At 36.6% G+C, this 22277-nt stretch overlaps 2 protein-coding genes and 1 long non-coding RNA gene across 5 annotated transcripts in view; 1 reads left to right on the forward strand and 2 right to left on the reverse strand.

The window, feature by feature from the left end:
- LOC311433027 overlaps window positions 1-19773 on the reverse strand; it is a 99770-nt gene extending 79997 nt beyond the window's left edge. Inside the window, exons 1-2 of the long non-coding RNA XR_014690508.1 lie at window positions 19704-19773; window positions 14674-14759 (exon numbers count right to left, since the gene is read on the reverse strand). This is a non-coding gene — a long non-coding RNA (uncharacterized lncRNA). The remainder of the gene's footprint in view (window positions 1-14673; window positions 14760-19703) is intronic.
- Window positions 1648-20086, forward strand: LOC311433024 (prostatic acid phosphatase-like). The gene is made up of 11 exons (XM_084511727.1): window positions 1648-1850; window positions 3311-3406; window positions 6716-6802; window positions 7424-7576; window positions 9792-9890; window positions 11542-11637; window positions 14107-14239; window positions 15437-15519; window positions 16419-16525; window positions 17038-17208; window positions 19710-20086. The coding sequence occupies exons 1-10, from the start codon at window positions 1737-1739 to the stop codon at window positions 17192-17194; spliced, it is 1125 nt and encodes a 374-aa protein (XP_084367853.1). The 5' UTR covers window positions 1648-1736; the 3' UTR covers window positions 17195-17208; window positions 19710-20086.
- LOC311433026 (uncharacterized protein) overlaps window positions 19704-22277 on the reverse strand; it is a 54559-nt gene continuing 51985 nt past the window's right edge. For all 3 annotated transcript variants that reach the window (XM_084511731.1, XM_084511730.1, XM_084511729.1), the window contains 3 exons: window positions 21319-21540; window positions 20872-20985; window positions 19704-19822 (listed from right to left, as the gene is read on the reverse strand). The gene's annotated coding sequence lies outside the window, so the exon portion shown is untranslated. The remainder of the gene's footprint in view (window positions 19823-20871; window positions 20986-21318; window positions 21541-22277) is intronic.

A 22277-nucleotide genomic window follows, 5' to 3' on the forward strand; every position in this document is an offset into this window, starting at 1 on the left:
CACCAAGATCATATTTTACCCTAATATTTTGTCATCTCCCATGTAAGAGTAGTTTTGTCTTCCTTTTTTCAGAAATCTCACAAAATGCAGGAGACAATGAATGCTTGGAAAAGAATAAAGTTAAAACTTTCTGCTCCTATCATGTATCTGTTGACCCTGCTAGACTTATCTACAGTATCTGAAGAACCTGAATCTGAACCAGTAACTGAAGAGCCCTGCAATTCTGAAAGCATGTATTTTTTTTCTCACTGATACCTGTTTGTATGACTAAAAAACTTGCCTTGCAAAGGAGTGTCTTCATATGTCATGTCCTCTAGAAACTGCAATGAACACAGTCAATTCAAAAAGATATTTGAAGTTTTACAGACAGGAGAGACAGGAAACCATACAGAGTGTGGATAGCTTTAATCAGTTGGCCCACATCTCCCTGAGGGCTCTTATTAAATAATAATAATGAAAAAAAGAATTCTCTTCCTCAACAAATGTGAGCAACTCCCTATATCCATCTATTTTTGCATGAATAGGTTAGACTTGTCAGGCACAAAAGCAAAAATGACACATGAGCCATCTTGCACCAAGAAAGTCTGACCTCTGAATGTTTCATAGAGGAATCTCTTCAGTTCTGACATGTGAAAGATATGGCATTATTACTTCAGGAAAGAGAACTGATCCCTCTAGGCAATCCCATATCTAATAATTACAAGGGAAAGTTTGTTATTTCTGCTTTAAAATAGCTTGAGATTACATAACCTTTTGGGGTAGGAACAAGATTTTTTTTCAGCAATACCTCTAAAATTCTTACATACAGAGAGCTTTTGATCACTAAGAAATCACCCTCAATTTTTACATGTTAATAGGGCTTTTAATAACACAGTACTGTGACTGAACCTATACGCTCAGACCAAGCTTGCAAGATCACCTCTGTCTCTTGCAATAGTGTCTATGAGCTAGATTTTTTCTTTATCTAAAATATACAGGGGAAATGACAGACAATTCTTGATTTATGCATGCTATAACAATGAGAACATCTGCAGCAAGAGAAATTTGAAAGGTTTGAAAAACCTTTCAAAGCTTGAAATCAAAGCTTTACTTAACTGTGAGATTTTAGGCATAGTTTTAGAAAATGGTGGCACACACTAAGCACATAGTGGACCTACTATCATGATGAAAAGCTCATAGACATATCTTTGTTTTTTTGCAGACAGCTTAGGCTGATCCCTGCTGCCATGCAAGAAAGTCTGCTGCTATTTATTTCTGCTAAAGACCACAGCAAAATCTAGGGGTAACTCTGGAGATCCTTGATTACAGAACAAGTGCCAGCACCGTACTCTTTCTAATTCACAGTTTTCAAAGAAGATTGTGGGAGCATTGTCATAGCAAGAGACAACATATCTGCAGCATTTTCACTTTTGAGAAGGCTTACTGACTCATACCAAACCATAGCTTAACTAATAGAAGGCAATTTATAGATCTTTACATTCCTCTGTATTACAGGTACCTTGCACAGGAATCGGAGGGCTCAAAAATTCTGCTTCCCATTATACATGGGACACAGAAATTGAGTGCTAGTGCCAAGTGCACTTTTCGTTTCATGGATCCACAGGCAGAGGCAAAAACACAGCCCACTTTTGGACACCACCAAGCACCACTGGCTCCTCCCCTCTTAGCCACATATCTACTGTACCACTTTCAGCCAGGGGCTCCAGGGTGCAAAATAACTGAACACTACCCTCAGAATGAGGTCAAGGCAGCTGGTGTGTGGGATCTGGAGTCTGTGCTTCACGTTCTGCCTTTTCTGCGTCTTTCTTCACCAAACCACAGCAAAAAGAAAACTGAAGTTTGTGTCCGTAGTAAGTATATAGTTCATGGATAAATGGACCTCAAACCTGCCACTTGCTGCTCTTCTTATTGTCTAGAGTGTGGGAGAGGGGGTACTTTGTGAATACTGAAGTGTGTACTGCATACTCTGAATTCATTATTACATTGCACAAAAAGCAACACAATTTTTTAAGTAAGATTTTATAATGTTATCTCCTTAGTGCCATCCTGGATGGAAGCAACTGAAGGTAACTTTCTGGAATGACAAAGAGTGTTGTTTGTTTGTTTTATTTATTATTATTTTTACATCAATAAGAGAGGAATCGCATATCATTATTTTTAAATTGTAAAATAGGATTTCATAACTAAATTTCAGTGGCCTGCAAAAACCCTCTTCACCTTGGAAGAGTTTTGCTATTCAACTATTTTCACTGCATTAACAAAATCATCTTCACCATAGAAGAGTTTCTGCTATTCTACTGTTTTCACTGCATGAACAAGTAATTCAATTTAATTATGTGAAACCTAAACAAGTGTACAATGGAACTGAATATACAACATAAAACCCATGCTGTAAAACAAATGTTATTTGCAATGATTATGACATACTGTTGTTTGCAGGAGGCCTGAATTTGGTCTGTTCTGAATATCACACAAGCTTATAAGTCACTTGTTGTTGTTTGTTTTTTGTTGTTTTTTTTTTTGTTTGTTTGTTTTTTTGTTTTTTCCTGCAGATTCAATTTTATTTTTCCCTATTTGGCCGAAGAAATAAAATAAATAAATAAACAAATAAATCTGGTGGTAAAATTTTACAATTTTATGACATATATTTACAGAAAGTATGCTGGGCAATGAGAGAATTCATCACAGGAATGAAAAATCTTGATGTATCTTTATATATGTATCTTTTGTATGAAGTGAAATTTCATAACATGTTCAGTGTTTTCCAAGTAACAGTTTAGCCTGTATTTGGATATTAGATGACACAGTCATCACCTCTTGTGATGAAAAAGTCAGCATGTGGCTTTTTAAGACTAATTTGTTTTAATACTCAAAATACTGCTCAAAGTACTGCTAAGCAGTAGGTTTTTTTTTCTTCCTTTTGAACTCCCAGTTAGTCCTACCAAAATATTAATGTTCCAATATTCCTGGAAAATTATTTAGATGCTTCTGTTTGTTTACTGTCTGTCACTGTTGCAGTCTCTACCTCCAAAAAAAATGCAAAAAAAACTCTGTAAAATATATAAAATATTATAAATTTTTTTATAACTTGTAAAAATTTGAGCTAACTGCTTTCCAAATGCCTGGAAAAAAGAGGAGTTACATTGTCTAAAGAAATCAAACAAGTACTGTAGCTATGTAGATCTAAGGTAAGTATTTAGCATCTGTTAGATAAAGTATTCTCTATCATTGCATAATCCTTGGGACTGCACTAACTATATTCACCATAAAAAGCCCGGTAACATGAAGGGAATTCTGTCTATTTTACCAGGTGTTCCGCCACGGTGATCTTACCCCGCAGGAGTTTTTTCCAGCTGACAAACACAAAGAAGTTGCAAGGCAGCATGGATACGGACAGCTTACCAAGGTGTGTTTGCTTACCAGGGCTAAAATACAGAAATACCAGAGCATGGTCTGCTGATACTTGTTTTTTAGCACTTTGTTTTAACTTGAGAAAGCCACTATTAAGTTGGTATATGCAGATCTCTTGTAGGACAGATGAAGAACATACTGGGGAAGGTACAGTTGTGAGTAGTCACTGATTTCACTGACACCAAGTTGGCCTGTCCTGGTCCAATAGCAGCATGTGTTGAGATGTTTGTAGACCGGGGTCTTCCAAGAAGAGACAGGTACCAGCAGCACCACAGTTCACCTGAGACTAAACATGTAACTTCAACCCCAGAACAAGGTGGTGGAAGCACTCATAGACCACCCTCAGTCTCTGCTGAGCAGAGATTCCTGGCTCATGAATAACTGAGATCAGTTCTAGCAGAAGTATCACATAAATATCACCTGGTGGTATTGAGTAGCAACGGCCAAGGAAACTGCAGATCCCAGCTGCAGAAACCATGTTTCTACATTATCTGTCATTAGTGTTAGCTTTCTCTTCCTGTGAATGGTACAGAGGGTGAGCTCCTGTACTATCAGGCTCCAAACGAATATGGGGGTACTAAGAGATTTTAATCCTCCTTCTGCTCCGCTCCCACCAGCACTATCATTGTGTTTGTGCTTCATTCCTTTTTCCCCAAGATAAGCTGTTTGTATCCAAAAATGCACTAGTCGTTTGTCCAGTACTCTGGGAACCCAGAAGCCTCCCTGAAGTGTTTTAGACGTGCCAAAAAACTGAAAGTCCCAGACAAATGGCTATTGCGCATGTGTTTGCAGACTGCTCAGTGCGTGTGCCTCTGTGAGGCAGCTGTGCAGTATGTTTGTTCGTCATATTTTATCCAGCAAGTCCAGCACAATGCACATTTTTCTCTCCAAGGAGAACTTGTCACTTACCAGGTCTCCAACAAAATCAGGAGAGAACAAACAGCACACAGGGCCTCTCTGCTTCGTTCGCAGGAGGCTGCACCAATCTCTGAGGCAAGGTCAGGCCTAGTTCCTCTCACACCACTTCCCTTGAGAAAAAGGAGTAATAGCTTCGCAGCAAAGCTCGTTATCAGGCAGAAAGCAACAGTGAATGTCTCAAAGGTGGTTAAGATCAGCTCCTCATACCTTAATTCAGTTATGACTCAATCATTTCACATGTACGCCACACAAGTTCAGCGCTACATGCCAGCTTGCTCCAGGCCATGTAAGCTCTGGAGAGGTTCAAGGCCCAGACGTTAGGATTTAACAACACACATCTTAGGCAAGTTGGAGCAGAAGCCTAGGCCTAGCATATTTACTAGGAAACCCAGACGCACAATTCCAGAAACTGAAAGAGGCGATCACATACACATATTTTGGGCCATGACTGGCATTTTGGATAAAGCCCTGAGTAACCTGGTCTGACCTTATAGCTGACTCTGCTTTGAGCAGAGGTTGGACTAGAGGCCTCCTGAGGTCTATTTCAACCTGAATTATGGGCTTTGGGAAGCAATGAATAATCACTGTACTTCAGATTCCAGTGCAGATTAATGATTAAATGAGCAAAGTCAATTATATTTCAATTTAGTCTAGGAAACACCGCATACAAGTAAGAAGATCATAAACACTGAGACCATTACAGGGACACTGCATGTGATTCTCATGTCATGTCTTTACAAAAGGATGATGGCAAGTTGGAAAATATTCAGCAAAGAGCTACGAAAATGCTAAGGTTAGAAAACCTATTTGGCAGTGTGAGTAGAGAACTGTCATCTAGCTAGAGTAACATAGAGATTAAGTGACTTGATTCCATTTTATTGTTTACCATCTTACCGGGAATAAGATTTGTGATTGCGACGAATGCGTCATTCAAAAGGGTAACAAGATCCAGGGATTGAAAGCTGGGCACATTGGCCAGAATTAAGAATCAACAGTTTAAGACTGTAGATAACCATTGCAACAAAATACTCAAAGGCATGAAAGACCTTTACTCAAAGTCTTCAGTTCACAATTTTCTGTCTTCCCAAAAAAGAAGATCTTGCTCATGTTGAAACTGTAGCTTCTGTATGGAATCACTGTTGTTATTCTGTGGGATTCATATCCTGGACATATCATCATAGCCAGGTGGTTTCTGTGCCTGCAGTCCCAGTTAATTAGCTGTGAGCCAGCAAAACAACAGGAACTAGACAACTTTGTTGGGACATCTCTGTACCTGCTTTAAGTAACCCTGTCCCTCAGCTAATCTTATTAGCTTGGATAAACAACCACATAGCTTACTGCAAAACAAAATGAAAAACTGTGTCTGCCAGGAAGACATATCTGATATTATCCTTATGGCTCACTCTTCCTACTCTTGTCATATGACCAGTAAGTATGCAAATAACATTTACAGTAAAGCCAATTGTGAAGATAACATTAATTAATAAGCAGCTTTTAATATGACAACTCTTATCACACAGGAATAGGAGGGGCCTTTTAAGCAATCAAATCCAGTCTTTTGCCATGGCAAAAAGCCATATCATACAATCTGCGTCCATACATTTAGCAAGCTCCACTTTCAAACTAGTCGGGTATTTTTGCTTCCATTGCTCTCACTGAAAGCTTGTTCTTGAACTTCACCCCAATGGTCCTTCCAATTTCCATTTCAAATATGCTCATGGCTAATTCATATTCATTTATTTTGGTACAAATACTGTCCTTTTGCCTGATAATCTCTTTTAAATAAGGTAAACTCCCATACCTCTCTGATCAAGTACACTACACTGTTATTTTCTTTAGTATTTACTCAGCAAGGATTCAAGCATTCTAGGGTGAAAAATGCAATCCTTTTCCTATGATGGATGCATTAGGATCACTACAGACATGCTACTTCCTAATTAAGTCCCTTTGCAGAAAGCGACATCTACCTAAACTACAGCCATATGCACAGGAGACTGACTGCTTGTCCATTAAGATATGAGTTTCAGTTTAATTCACTAAGATGTGAGTTTCAGAGATGAATAGTGATGATCTCCATTTGCATGCACATATAGAGTGCAAACAGCTTTTTCCTATTTTTTTCCACTATGGAGAAAGAAAATAAGTGCTAATGAGACTATGTTCACACAGTGGTCTTGTTTCAGAGTGGAAGTCAGAAAATAACTGTCAACACAGTAACTTTACTGATTTTTTTCTCCTGCTTTCTTTCCATCTTCCCTTTAGAAATGAAATACTTTAAGATCTTTATCAAAATTATTTATTAAAGATTATTTAACTTTTGGTTATAGGAATAGTTGCACAGCACACTTAAGCTTCTTACACTCTTCTGCTTCTTACACTTCTACAGCTTGGCATACAGCAACAGTATGAGCTTGGACAGTACATGCGGAGAAGATACTCTCATTTCCTGAGTGTTGTTTACAAGCAGAATGAGGCAAGTACTGGATCTAGGAGGTAGGATGTTTTTCAAGGATATTGGAACTTTCTGAATCCATGAGAGTCTGAACCTGGTATGCCTGGAGGTAACCCACTGAATTCAATGTGGTTTCAAAATATCCTTGAAGCTGTGGCTCAACTTTAATTCAAGCTGATGGTTAGCTGAAAACCATGCACAAGGTTTTTGAGGCTGTAAAAATGTTCAGATGCCTCACTGCTGTATGACACAGTATCTGTGTTGGATATCTCCAATTCAACACTTCCATGTGCAGTGCAGATACAGCTTACTTTTCATTTCCAGTTGCTCAGTGCATCCCTAATATCCCAAAGCCTAGTTGGCCAAATGGAGCCAGTTTTACATTTTTCATTAGGACCCAAAGGGAACAGCTACCATGTCACAACTCTCTTGTCCACCAAAATTATATTCCAAGGCCCTATTCCAGCTTTTTTCTTTCTCCCTCCCCCATCTTTTTTCTTTACCCTACTCTACTTTAATGCCAGCTCCTCCAGTACAGTACTAATCCCCTTCTTTTCTACCAAAAGAAGAAAATTAACAGAAGAAAACCAACTTCTTCCCCTCCTCCCCCAAAAATTTAAATCTTTTCTTTTCATCCTTCAGATTTATGTGCAAAGTACTGACTATGATCAAACACTTATGAGTGCTCAGGCGAGTCTTGCTGGGCTGTATCCACTGACACAAGGCCAGATTTGGAACCCCAGAATCCTTTGGCAGCCAATTCCAGTTCACACAGTGCCACTGTCACATGATAATGTGAGTATAAACTGGGGCATTTACTTTCCCTTAAGCATTAGTACAATATCCAAAATGAGATGAAGGAAAAAAAAGCAGTGTAATAACAAAGAAAGGTATATCAAGTTACAAGCATTGGGCAAAAAGGACTAATAATTTAAGTAGAAATATTGTCAAGATTTTCCACAAGAATGGAAGATAACAGAGACCTGGAGTTAATGAAAAAAAAAAATAGAAAGAGGAAAAAAAAAAAAAAGAGAGAGAGAGAAAGAAATAAAAAAAAAAAATCATAGAGAAAAACAAAACAAAACAGAACAAAACTCTTATTATGGGAGTAAAACACCTTAGAAGTAGTAACAGATTGATCTTGTACTTGGTGTTATCACAACCATGACTTTCATGTGAGAAGAAGAAGCATACCTATTCTCACTAGTGCTTCACCTTTTTTTAAGGCTCCAGACAACTAAAAAGGTAAAAGAATTATTCTGTCATTCTCAATACAGTGAGAATTGTGTCACAGTATTGTTTTTTTTTGTGCTTTGAGGTGCATGGTGTATGCATTTTGAGGTTTGGCAGAAAAAGTAAAGAGAAAAATGACTAAGAGCTTTAAGAGCATAAATTCATAGGGTAATATACTTATTCATCTCCCTTCCTTTACTCCTCACCTCAGAGCTGTGCGGATAGCAGCTCTGTAATATGCATATACCTGTCCTAGAGCAGAAAGTTGGACAGATGAGTGGTGCTGGAGTTCCCCATTTTCAGAAAAAATATGGTAAAAAGCTAAGAAAAATCAGGAGTGCACAACGTGAGTTCCATTATGGGAGAGGACATTCATATGTGATGTGAGATAAATTGCGTGGGCTTACAAGTCTAGTTAACACAGTCTGTGATAGGGAAATCAGGCTAAACAGGGACATGGAACTCTGGTTCTCACCTCAGGGTAATGAGAACATGAAGATGAAGGATATGGAGACATATATCTTACTGTGCAGGCACACAGCCCTGGTGTAGGGTCAGGAGCTTCTTCTGACACTGTCACAGATGGTAGAACTCCAGCAAACAGTCAAAAACACCTGGCCAGTATCAATACTGCTATCACCCACAGCAAGCAGGTACTGCACCTCATTCACACCTAAGGGATCAAGTAAGTTTATCTAAAAAAAAAAAAAAATCGTAGTCACAAACATATATGCTTTTTTTTCCCCACTTTTTTTCCCTAATATTCGTGTTTTAGCTTTATTCATCTTTACTACAAATACATGTAAGTTTGAGAACACATGTATCCTTCCATACACAAAAAAAAGGTTCATCATGTATTTGTTGCTAAAGTCAGACCCGTTCATGAGCCTATCTATGGTTATAATTCAGGAATATTTTCCTACTTTCTGAAAAGTATAGATTATGTTTTTAAAAAGACAGAAAATGCTGTGAAGCTTTCGTACGTAATTATACCTTCAGGATTCTCAATTATTATTGTTTATTTATTTTTAACTCTTTTAACTGTGGGACTGTATAGATAGAGCTTTATTTCTGGAAAAATTACAAAAAACATATTAGAGAAAAATGCTAATAATATCTCAGTGTAAAACTTAGGTTTAGCTTTTGTTTAAAATTTATTACCAAAAAATTTCAAACAAGAATAAACTCAGCTTAGATAAATGAATTAACAAATTCTTAAGTTATCCATCTTACATGTAAAATTTAACCTTCAAGTACCTTGAATTAAAGAAAAATCTGAGTTATGGAAACTTGAGTTTCTTTAATTTGGCTGAACTAAATAGAGCTGTGGTAAGTCCACTTAATGGAGCTGAGTATGCACAAAGACTCCTTTTGTAGTCCAGCTGGTAATTTGTTGCAAAAAGATGATGGTATGTTTAAACAAAGACTGAACACAATGAGTAAAATCACTCCTGAGGAAGCCAAGTACAAAGAAATACATGAGGGCTTATGTTAGTCTTCTGTCAAGGGATAAATTTCAATTTGTGTAGATGAGTCCTTCAACTTTGAACTGCTGGAACTATTACTCCTCTGAACATTTGAAGATTATTTTGTAAGTAGTCATCGATATGACTCTTACTGTCCTGAAGATGAATATCCTTGAAAACAACATCCCCAAAAACTTTTGCAGCTTGCCCTAATTAGTGCAGCCAATCAGAACAACGATCCTCAAAGTGTATATTGAATTGCAGAACAAGAAGTGCCTTGCCTAACTAATGTTTTGCAATTTTATTTTCAGTTGCTGTACTTACCTTTCTCACACTGCCCAAAATACAATGCACTTCTAAGAGAAACCTTTGCAACAAGGGATTTCCAAAGGCAGTTCAAGCAGTACAGGGTAAGGTATTTTTAGTTCTGGAAATCTTCTAAATCAAATGTACAGCTTCTGGCAACCATATCTAACAGGTAGGTTTTTAAAAAAAAAAGGCAGTTAATATGCTTCTTCGAGATATCTCACCTTCAAAGTGGGTGTATACGTCTTACCCAAAATACAATTACATTACAGAGCCAGCTGGACTGGACTATCCCCATCAACTGAAAATTGCAAGTCATAAAAAAGATAAATTGTTTACTACCTTGCAAAAAAACCTACTACACCTACCTTTTAGGAGAGCAGCGAAAACAAAAACTTAGATCAAATCAGTGTCTCGCTTAAATACTTCTCTCTCTTCAGTCTCATGTTAGTAATTCCTTGATATCTCTGTCTGTATAACTCCTTGCTAGTTTAGATTCCTCTTCCACCACAAAATTCTCACAGCTCAATTCCTCAAATCTTTATAATAGTCTCAGTGCTTTCCTCTAGTACCAGTTATCTCACACCTGAAGTCTTCATTCAGACACTCACTTAAAGTTCATTCTTAACGTCTCCCTTGCTTTCTCCACCATCAAATTCTTCGCCATGGGTACATAATTCTTTGTCTATTCCATTGCAACTTTCTTCACGGATTTATTCAAAATGGCACTACCAAACTCCCTTGTTTTCCTCTAATCTTTAACCACTGAAACAGCCATCTACCTATGGCTCTGCATCTGTATGTTACAGACAAATGAATCATAATTCCCAGTTTTAACAAAGTTACATCATACCTCCCTTCTACTCAGCAGCAATATCACAATAAAAGTGTTCATCACACTTCCTTTGAACCCTTTTTGGATTTCTGCTAGACTTCCTCTTGCATCTGCATCTCCTCTACCCACTTCTGAACCTTCCCACCAAATAAAAACTATGCCTGTACTTCAACCCGAAACTCAGATCACCAACCTCTTCTAGATGAATAGGCCAAATTCTCTTTTCAGCCTAAAAAAAAATGTTGTTTTTTTTGTTTTGTTTTGTTTTCTTTTTTTTTTCCCAGGAAAAACTAGTGGTATGCAGCAGGTATAAATCAATTTCTTTAAGCTTTCTTGGTGTATGTGTCCTGTCCCATTGCTCAATATCATAATTTCCCCAATATCGCTATGTGATACTATGTCTTACAGATTGGTAAGACCGGGATGTGGCTAAAAATAAGATCAGGATGTGGACTGAAATAGTAGATTGGGTTATAATTAAGAAAAACCCAAGGTAGAAATGGAGAAGGTATGTGCACACAAATGCAAGACATACACATGAAGTATGTACCAAAGAAATAAAACATGTGGAAGAAGGACCAGAAATGAGAACTTGTAACTGGAATGTAGAAGCAGAAGGCAAGGTGCAACTCGAAACTTGGATGAAAGCAAGGTTTCACAAGATCTTTATGAATTTTTGTACAAGCATTCATTTTATGCCAGGTGATTGTAAGAACAGGGCATGAAGAAAAGAAAAGGATCCACTGAAATAGGTAGTAACTGTCTGCCTGTGAGTACCACTAGACAATGGTATGGTGCATAGGCACTAAATGCAAAGACCATCTTGTTTCTAAGAATTGCTATGTGCTAGTATGGAAGTGTGTAGTAACAACGTAGAATGGCCCTGTGTGCAACTTAAATTTTGCTTTTTTGTATTCCAGCCATTTCTCAAATTTTTAGCATCTCACACTGGATACCCACTGAAGAAGTTGAACACTGAAAGAATTTGGAAGCTCTCTGACATTCTACAATATGAGGTAAATAATACAAAAATTATCAAGGTCCAATAGAAATACTTGCACTTTTTAAAAGCTAGTCTCAGCTTCTACTTCTAGTGTTTGAAACACATCAAAAGAAGGTAAGTCTCTACTTTTTTTTTTTTCCTGAACCACAGTCTATTTTCAGCTTCTTACTCAGGAACCCTCACTCAAAACCAAACTTGCAACTGAAAATCCTCTAAAAACACTATGATTGTGCGAGGCTGCTGTGGGTCATCCGCCACGATAAGGAACACAGACCAATGGCCTACCAAATGCAACATCTTGTCAGGGACTGCATGCAGACTATTAGAAAAAAACTTATCATTGGATGAAATTGTCTTGTTACTCCTCCAAATCCCATCACAGGAGTAAAATTTGATGTTGGAAGAGAAACAGAGGAATCCCTCCACAAAGATTTTACATAAATTGCATAAGAAAGAGAAGTCATTATTTGCATATGGACAGTAGTGGTCACAGTATTTTCAGGAATTGAAATATTACAGCCATTGGAATATTACAAAAGGTTATTTGTGCAAGTTTGGGAGCTTGTTCTTAGCAAAGGGACCAGGCATATCACAAAGAAGCATGGCTTTTACTACAAAAGGGGTAGATGGTGCCCAACTGTCATAGGTGTATGGACCCAACAGTCTGGTATCTCTGACTGGGATCTGAAAAAAATCCTGACTAATTTTAATTTAGCAACAAACCCCACTCCATGCCATTTCCAAGTCTAGACTTAACTCAGTGGAAGCAAGTAAAAATTTTGGGGTCTTGTGTTAAAAACATCTTTGGTATTGTTGCAGGAAGCACTTGATAAAAATTGCTTAACAGCACAATTATTTTTAAATTCAAATATTAATAATAAATTGGTCATTAATACTGGGATAGCCGTGGAAAACTGAAACAGTTTTAAGATGTATTTTACACCCAACATGTAGTACTTGGATGTGATGCTAATGTGTTTGCCTTCTGTCCTGCAGTTTCTGAGCAGGTCCAACTTTGATCAATAAAGTCTTGACTGCAGGGCTAGCCAGAGCCTTGAGTTAAGTGAAGTGTTAAAATTTTGGCATACCTCACTGTAATTTCAGCTAGGTTACCTTTCCATATTGCTCAAATTCAGGACAGCTCAGGAGCACAACTTTTTGATTCAGTCGTTACACTGATAAACCTGTGTAACCTGAGAAATGTGAAAAACTGGCTGCTCTCATTAGGGAGCTAGCTAAATTCTGGAAGACAAAACCAGTTATTTGGGTCATTCTTTCTAGTATTAGATTTGTTGAGCTTTGGTCTCTCATACTACTCAATGAAGACTTCGGAGCATAAATTGTGTGGCAATTTAGAATTTAAGTGGCGCGTATAAAGATGTGTGCCACAAAAATCACTTTTACCTTTTCAAATGTACTACTTGAAATAGAGCTTTCTTACATAGTTTTTAAAACAGAATTCATCAAACTGCATTAGCATGCATCTCTGTATTTGTTATTATTGGTTGTCATCTGATTTTCAGGTAACTTGAAGACTGAGGTGCTTGCTTGCCTACAGCACTGTCTTAAATAGCATGTAACTAAGCAATTCATTTCTCAAGACACAAATCTCATTTGTTAAAAGAAAAAGTGACCTGAGCTGGTTTAATCTAACATGTTGCTCTGTTTCACTTATCTAAACAAATCCTGTCTTTAACTTGTTGGCATTTTCCTTTAGAACTCCACCTGGTGAGCTCAGCCCAAAAAACTCACATTCATAGAGATTACACTGAAATACAGAAAGGATACCAACCTTATTTAAACTGGAATTCAGAACAGTGCAAACCAGTTCCGGCATATATTTCCTTCTCACAGTAGCCACCCTTAACTTATCTTGGGCAGCTCCACAAAAGAAAAATCAGGCCATTATACTTCACCTTGAGGACTGCATCAGTAGCTGACATAAGGAGAGCTGATATAAGTAGGTATGAATTCCATCCATATGTCTAATCTCTACATGTACTTCATACTCCAGTATATCCAAAGTGTAGTTATACAGGTTCCTACTTAATCACAGGATCTTGTTCATTTTTCAGAAGTCCCGACCCTTAAATCCTTATATCTACATAGGATTTGTTTCAATAAATATCTCAGGATATATTCCAGCAGATGGCTGAAGAGGAGTCACAACATGAATTTTTTGCAGCTGACAACGGCATTGGAAATTGTCATAAATAATGCCATTTGCTTTTTAAATAATAATTTTCAGCATTATATTTCCTCTTCTTGTTAAACACTGCCTTTCAAAAATTTTTAAGCAGTGTGATGCTATAAATAAGAATTCCACAGCTGTCTAAATGCAAAATATAGTCATTATGAAGAAAAAGATTTATTTGAGCAAAACATTCAGAATTTGTTCTGACAAGTATTTTGTGCCAAAAGAACTAACAATTAGCAGTAGGAACCAACAAGAAAATCATCATGTTTTCTTTCTTCACTGTAGGATATTAACAATTACACTTTACCTGTTTGGGCGACTCGTGGCGTCAGGACCAAGCTGATAAAGCTCTCAGAATTGTTATTACAGGCAGAATTCGGGTTCCACAAACAAATACAAAAATCACGTTTGCAGGGAGGTAAGACAATTCTTACCCCATTTAAAATCAGGAGTAGAATGTGAAAGAAGGGTGTATAATAACCATGGGCATGAAAGATGCCATGATTTGGATATTGGTGATCAGCACTGAGAGATTTTGACTAATGTGATGAGAAATGTTGAGGATATGAATCACAAATATACTAATTCAACATTATAAAGGAGCTAGCATTTTGGTTATATTGTATAAGAAACCCAAACTAATATACAGATTATTGCTGAAATTAATCAACTCTGAAATTGACATAAGCCACCATGCTTAAATTAAAAAATATTATTTGTAATAATCTCTAGGATGGTAACTTTATTTCCTATGAGTCATCATTTTTCATTGCTGAGAGTACTAAAATGAGTATTCTAAGCTTTATTATTCTGCTCAACAAATTTTAACTGAAAATTTAAAATAGCTTATACCTTTTTAATCCACTGGATTCATCCACTCTCAACCTTTTGGCCTGATTTTCACTTTAGATGGCCACCGTACAGTTAGGTTCTGTGAGCTACAAGGACAAATCACATATAAGCAAGGATTAATTTGTTTGCCTTCTTGGAGCTCCAACATACAAAACTAAGCATGAAACTCAAACCTCTGCTTTACTACCAATTGTTATTAAAATTTGTTTCAGTAGCTGAAGACAACGGGTATGTTTAATTCTACTAGTATATACAGTTCTCATTTTACGATTTCAATTCCTGGAAGATTTCGATCTTATGTTAACATATTAGCACTGACATTGATTTAATTCATATAGTTTGTCTCAAAATTTTTCAGAAATTAGCAAAATACAATCATATAATTTAAGAAGGCCAAGAGCCCAATGAATTTGCTCTTCTCTAGAAATTGTGACGTCAATAGAGTTATAAACAACAAAGTAGTATTCATTACAGTGATCTCCTTGAACTGTTCTGGTGGCACAAAGCAGCTGTGAGCAGACTGTTTACAGCTCTCAAGGCTATTATGGATCCTGGAAATATTTTATATGGACTCAGAATCAGGCCCACTATTTGTGTCAAAATTAATATCAGATTTAGCAGGCCACTGTGTACAAATTACCTATAAAAGCATAAGAATGAATCTGGTGCATTTAAAGACAGATAGTATTAAAATAGAAACAAGAAGGATGTTAACAAAAGCATCTCTTTCTGTCATTGCCATTGCTTCCCAATTATCTTTCAGGTATTCTTTTAAAAACTATTCTAAAGCATATCTCAGATGCTAGAAGGCCTTCACATCAACAGAAAATGGTTATGTATTCTGCGGTGAGTCCTTGCTGTTTCTTTTATGTTACCTTTCTGCAGTTTTTAAATGCAGTGAAAGCATTTAATTACATTTATGAAATACAGATACAAGCATTTTTATTTGGTTAACCTTAAATATCATTGGATTATTCCCACTCTTTAATGAATAGAGACTACTTTGAAACCTGTAGCATTCCATTTTCTACCTGATGGTGCTGTGTATTTCATTGTAATACTGTTTTGATTGAGCAGAGAACTGAAAAGTCCTCTGTTTTATTGAAAATTTATCATTAAGATAATTTAGAAACAAAACTCCTGCTTCCTGCACCTTTTTCAGATGCAAAAGCTTTTTTTTTTTTTTTTTAAAAAAAAAAAAAAAAAAAAAGGGGATAAGAATGAACTTAAGTAAGTTATTTTAGAAGGTATAATGAAAGCAGTTACTCAATTGTGACCTTATATTTTTGTTTAGAATGAGCAGACACCCTCAAACACAAAGGAAATTCTTAGACTGCTCTGTGTAAAAAGCTCCTATTGCTAACTTTCAATTTGATAATGAAGTATAAGATATATATCAGCAAAAGAGCTTTCTGTTCAGATCTCAATTGTTTACCTACCATGCAAAACCACCAGTTGTTATTAAAAGAAGTTTTCACATATCCTACTAACTTTAGTATGAACTGCACGTACTTAATACATCTTAAAATTTTAAATATGTATATCCTCTATACGTGCAGCATTTAAGTTTGTACAGCTGTAAAAGAACAGTATTTTCTTAACACTGCAGAGGGCAGAAGGAAAGAATTAATGAACATCACATAAGTAATATTAAACGTATAGATAATATTGGACATAATGTTAAATAATAAATGCATATAATCATTTTCAATAGACCTTTAATTAAATATTTCTTCTATTTATAGCACGCAGCCACCATTGTTGCCTTACAGATGGCACTCAATGTTTTCAATGGGAAATTGCCTCCTTACAGTGCCTGTCATTTTTTTGAACTTTACCAAGAAAAAAATGGGCAAGTATCTTTAAGCTGTACTTCTAACTTTTTTTTTTTTTTTCTAAAAGCAGTTTACTAATATGCCAGACTAATTAAACTGGATATACAAGGTTCACTAACCAGAAAGAGATCACAGATTGATTTTAATTATTATAATTGGACTCATTTGAGAAGTTATTGACAGTAGCAGAACCGCATCACTGCAGTCTGAAACCTCTCTATCTATTGCTTCATTACAGTTGAGATATTTTAATCTACCCTCTTTATCTATTTAATTCCTTAACCCTTTACCAATAAGACAATCTACATGCAAATTGGCATTGACCATCTATTGTTTAAAAAGATACTGTCTGATTAATAATTATACGTATTATTAGCAAGACAAAAACCAAACCAAAACAACAACAACAACAACAACAAAAAACAGAAAGCAAAAAACCTACATCTCAAAACATAATCCCTACTCTTTAACGCAGAAAATCTGTTGTGTGCACCTAACATTATTTTGACCCTTCTGTATTTTTAAACAGGCAATACACCATAGAAATGTACTATCGGAATAATTCTTTGAGAGATCCCCACCCCCTCACTCTCCCTGGCTGCAAATTTCACTGTCCACTAGAGAGATTTACTCATTTGGTTTCCCCAGTCCTCACACAACATTGGACAAGAGAATGTAGGATATAGGACACAAAAAAAAGGTAAGTTAAGTGCTTTGTGCACATGTACGCAAAATTAGAGTCAAGATTACATCTTCTGCCAAGAGCTCATTTGAAGTTACAGTCTTTTTCGTAAGGGTCTGGTCCAAAATGAAAAAAAAAAAAAAAAAAAGACCCCATTAAGAAAGAATTGTATCCATGGCCATAGCTGTTGCTCCACTGACAGATCTATTTCCACCCAACTTTCTGCTGAAATGGAATCAAGGCTGATTATACTTTAGGATACTATTTTTCATGGTGTCCTTTTTTGGTTTAATTTTTGTGCAGTCAAAAAGAACTTCAGATACTGAGTAAGCATATACAAATGTGCTAACTGTGTTAATTCACCTCATCTTTTCTAACTGTAGAGTATTTGTCCAAGCTGATTACCATCACCATGCGTTCTCTTGATTTTAGGAGACATTCAGAGATCAAAGCAGATGAATATGGAATAGTGTATCGAACTGGTACTTACCAGAGTATCAAGCATATATAGACACACGTGGGAAGTACTAATTCATTCCCTAGTACGTTGTCTATATCTCCATATTAGAATTTCTAGCTTTCCACTTTGACCACTGATTATATTTACATTTGCAGAAAGAAGGAGCAGGAAGGCAGAAATGTCTCTCAAGTATGCAGCTCTGTATTTATTAAGAGAAATGAAAAGCGAAGAGGCCCCAGGACTCATGTCCCTTTTTTTTTAATTTATTTTTTCTTGATGATCATCCCATATATCTTTCTGTACCACTGATCTCAAGAAGAATTCAAAATTTCAAGAGATTATAAGAATGCAGGCAGACCAACTCATTTTATTGCAAAGCCTTTCCTGATATATTTCTTGAATCCATAAACAGAATGGAGATATTGCAGTTAGAATGGACGAATAATTAGAAAATAATGGTTCCCTCAATATGTTTCACTGTATTCACTGTTCACAAACATCATTCAGGAGAAATGGGGGGTGGGAGGAGGAGAAGGTTGGTTCTGAGGATTTTTTATTATTATTATTATTTTTTTGCCAAGCAACTAATCTAGTAATGGAAAACAGTGATAAATACTTCATGCTTATACCATAGCGTTTAGTAATCTAAGTCTGGTGGAAATTAGTTCCCTTCCTTCAGTGAGTAAACTGTGGAACTGACCAAGTAAATAAATAGAAAAAATATCCACCATATAATCAAAAAATGTCATTAATAAAGACACAAATATTTAGCCTTCAAGTTCAACACAAAGGCTGCACATTGTTTCAATTCTCAATTTTTGCCTAAGAAAAAGTTAGAGAGTATCCAGACTTATTATACCAAGTCCAGCAGTGCTGCTCACAACTGCTTTCATCAGCAATCCTGAGTATAGAAGACATATGTGTGGGCTACAGAAGAGATTAAAACCACAACTGACTCTCCAATCAAAATATTTGCCGTATTGTCATAGCAAAGTTTGACACTTTCCTGTATTTTGTCCTGGTTCAGAATGATTCCATCTCAGTAACTGCTCCTATTTGGGGGGGTTCATGACTCACAACAACTGCAGGAAGAAGTTTTAGACTCTCTGCTGTGCATGAGTGGCACTTGGGAAAAGGCAGTCACCTGGACACACTGCTCCACAACCTGCACAGCACAGCAAGATCTCAGATGGACCGTACTGGGCCAAATCAGTGTGAGCAGTGATGAAATGTATTAACAATTCTCAGTGAATGCAGATAGGCTTGACCTATTGGTCTGTAATACCAGGAAGCAGAACCAAGCTGAGGAGTAATGCAGAGAGATTACAGATCACATTCACACCTGCAATACACAACTGAAACATCACTGATTCAGCAGTTTCCATATTTGTCAAAAATAATCTCAAATATTGTTCTTTGCTATTGCATTTGTTAATACTTTGATTATACTGGTATCTGAACTTCTGATGAACAGTGCTTATAAATGTAATTTTTGGGAATGAAATCCAAGGATGTGACTGCATTCAAAAATTAACCTTACATAGGTTACATACTACATACATAGGTCTCCTCTGCAAGGAGACAACATTTCCCACACAGAGCTGTTTCCGCAAAATGCTTAACTGAAGGTTCATGGAGATGATTTATGTCCCCAGTATTGGGAAATACAGTGATTGGGGAAGTATTGCCAGTACAGGTCACACAAGAGAGTGGTAGCAGTATTCTGAGAGTAGCATAAGTCAGCGCCAAGTTTCCCCACATGATGATGACTGTAGTATGGAACATAGGAAGTGAAGACAGCTCAGCTTGTTTGGGACGGGGATGAAACATTTCTCTGTGCTCATTTGTCTTCTCGGGAAGTTTTCAGTGCGGATCAGCTAACCATTTCAACAGACTTTTTCTACTTGCGTCCTACTTCCATTCAAATGGGATCAAATTTGTCAACCCTTCTGTACTTAGTCTGATCTATTCACTTGTTCAAGTAGTATCAATACATTTGCCTTTTTTTTTTTTTTTTCTTTCTTCTGAGAATTACACTCTCTTTTTGTCTTACCTTTAGGTGTACCCTCCAGGACATTCAGCATTTATGAAAAATCTCCTCCCACGATGTGATGTTACGACAGTCTAACATTTCACATTAACTTCCATCAGCATGACCAACAGTCTCTTGATCTTTAACAAATGAAAACATTCAGTCTCTTTCCAAAAAGACAGCAAGGCTAATTGTCAACTTTGAAAGAAAAATAATTTGTGACTTCAAATAGCTTTACAAACACCTTCCTTTTGTTATGTTACTTTTATAATATACTCTGGTCTGATAATATAAAGTCTGTGCTTCTGAGAAATCAGACTGTGTTGTTTTTGTCATTAACAAAAAGATCCTACTGACAACACATAATAAAAGACTCTACAGCTATGTGCTGGTTAAAACATGCAGAATGTGCTGGGCAATCCTTCACTAGTTACATTTTCTAATGTTGCTATTGTGAAAACTATTTGTGCTGTTACTACAAACGCTGGATTGGAACTAACAGATGCAACTGACTTCTGACAACAGTGGATACTCCTTTGCTTGAAAAACTAGCCTTTTTATTTTCTATGTTTTATTTTCTCACAAAGGATAGAAGCTTTGTCAACAGCCTTGTTGCCCACAGGTCATTTCACAGAGAAACAGAGTAATAGATGAGATGCCAAAGAAGAAAACATTCTGGCTCCCTTTGCTTGGACCAGGCTTTGAAAATGGAGGCTAAGCTTATCAAATGTATATTGTTTGTTGTTTTTTTTTTTTTAGAATTACAGCATAAGCAGGTAACTGCTGCTCCATAACTACAAAAGAATCAAAAAGAATAAAAATAAATAAATAAATAAATAAATAAAGTTCCCTTTTCTCTCTAGCAAGAATCTAAGTTTCAGAATTCTCACTGTTAAAGCCCGTTCTCCGATCAGCAGGGCCCAAGCAACAATTGTTGTGTTTCCTAAGGCAGAACAGGAAACACAGTTCAGCAAGAACAGCTAAAGTTAGATTTCACAGCAAAGGGGTTAAAAAAAGGACAAAAATAAATGATTGCTATTTCTGAATAAAAAGTAGACACTTTTACTGTAGCATCTAAACAAGGGTAAAAATGATTTCTAACACAATAGGACAAGCAGTTGTAGCTGCTTCCTAATGCAAAGTAGAACAAGTTTTTTGGTTGTTTGTTTGTTTGCTTGTTGCATATTACCTTATTGTCCATAATGGCAGAGAGCCTTCCCAGGTCTGGCAGCCCTCACAAAAGAGTCAGTGCAAACTCTTTCCATGATGCATTTCAAAACTCTGAAGCTGATCATCACACCTCCTTTAATGAGAAATAAACAATAATTTTTAAAAAATGCTAAAGGAAATCAGAAAGGAAAAATGTTATCAGCATTGGACTACTAATGAGATCATAACCTTGGCTTCCAAAACCAAATTTCTAGATGACCTTTCTTTTATTCTGAACCTGTTCTTTTTTTTTTTCCTTTTCCCTGAACCAGAGTTTGAGTTGCTTTCAGTGTTTTGTCAGCTAGATATTTTTAAGTGGAAGTTCAAGTGCTGTACAGGTGGACACATTCTTCTCCCACTAAAGGTAAGGGTAACCTTTCGGCTGTCTTAGACCTGATCAGGGGCACACAGAGGGTGCAATACTCACACAGCTGAGACTTTCTTCGTGATTCTCTTTAGCACCCAGTTCTTTGTTCTTCCTCTCCTTCCTCACCCAAATCCACCTCTCAGAAATGTTCAGAACCACATGAAGACCATTCTTTCATCTCACAGCTTTGTCTTGGGGTGGGGGACCATGGAGCTAGAGCCCGGCCCCAGCACTTCACAGCTATGTGGATGTGCATCCTAGCTGAACCAACAGTTCACAGAACTGAAAAAAAAAGGTCCCTCTTTAACATTACATCATCAGACCATGTTTTCTTCCCTACTACATGACCTAGCAAACATACCTAGAGTATTTTGAATTCTGTAGAGAAAAAAAAAAATCAATTTCAAAGTTATTTCTGAAATATTATTTTGCCTTTATTCCTGTTCAGCAGAAACCCCATCACAGCCATTCTTTTTAATGCCTTTTTGTTCTTAAGACTATCACCAGAGCAACACAGAAAAGATATTCTTTATTCCATGCTCACTCTAAACAAAAATTCATGCCAGTGTTCATTAAGGCTGAACCATCAAACCCAGATCTTTTGCATGAATATAAATCAAAGACGCCAGTGAATTAATAATATTAGAAAAACATTTAAAACATCATTTTTCGGCAACTGTACCAGTTAACTCCATCTGAAATACCTGTACCACAATCTTTTGCTGGTATTAAATCACTAGCAATTGTCTTTCAATTTTTCTTAAAATAAAAAGAAGCAAACTACAGTTCGGCTTTGGAGTTGTTTAGAATGAAAAGGATTTGTTGTTGTTGTTGTTGTTTGTTTGTTTTTTAATTGTGTTTTAATATATATATGTATATATAGTCTTGCAATGGAAGGATCACACGAAAATGGAACTCCCTCCCTTCTTTCACAAACAATGCATAAACAGTCAGGCCATATATTACAGAAAACTTGATACAACGTAACACCTGAATAGTCACAGATGCTGTGTTTTAGG

The sequence above is a fragment of the Aythya ferina genome (genome assembly GCF_964211825.1).
Source record: "Aythya ferina genome assembly, chromosome: 2".
Taxonomy (NCBI): Eukaryota; Metazoa; Chordata; class Aves; order Anseriformes; family Anatidae; genus Aythya; species Aythya ferina.

Excerpts from the sequence above, each read along its gene's own strand:
- LOC311433024 (XM_084511727.1), top strand. The coding sequence starts at position 1,737 with ATGAGGTCAAGGCAGCTGGTGTGTGGGATCTGGAGTCTGTGCTTCACG. Across the intron at positions 1,851-3,310 it reads AACTGAAGTTTGTGTCCGTA|GTGTTCCGCCACGGTGATCT; the intron begins GTAAGTATATAG and ends CTATTTTACCAG. Across the intron at positions 6,803-7,423 it reads TTGTTTACAAGCAGAATGAG|ATTTATGTGCAAAGTACTGA; the intron begins GCAAGTACTGGA and ends TTCATCCTTCAG.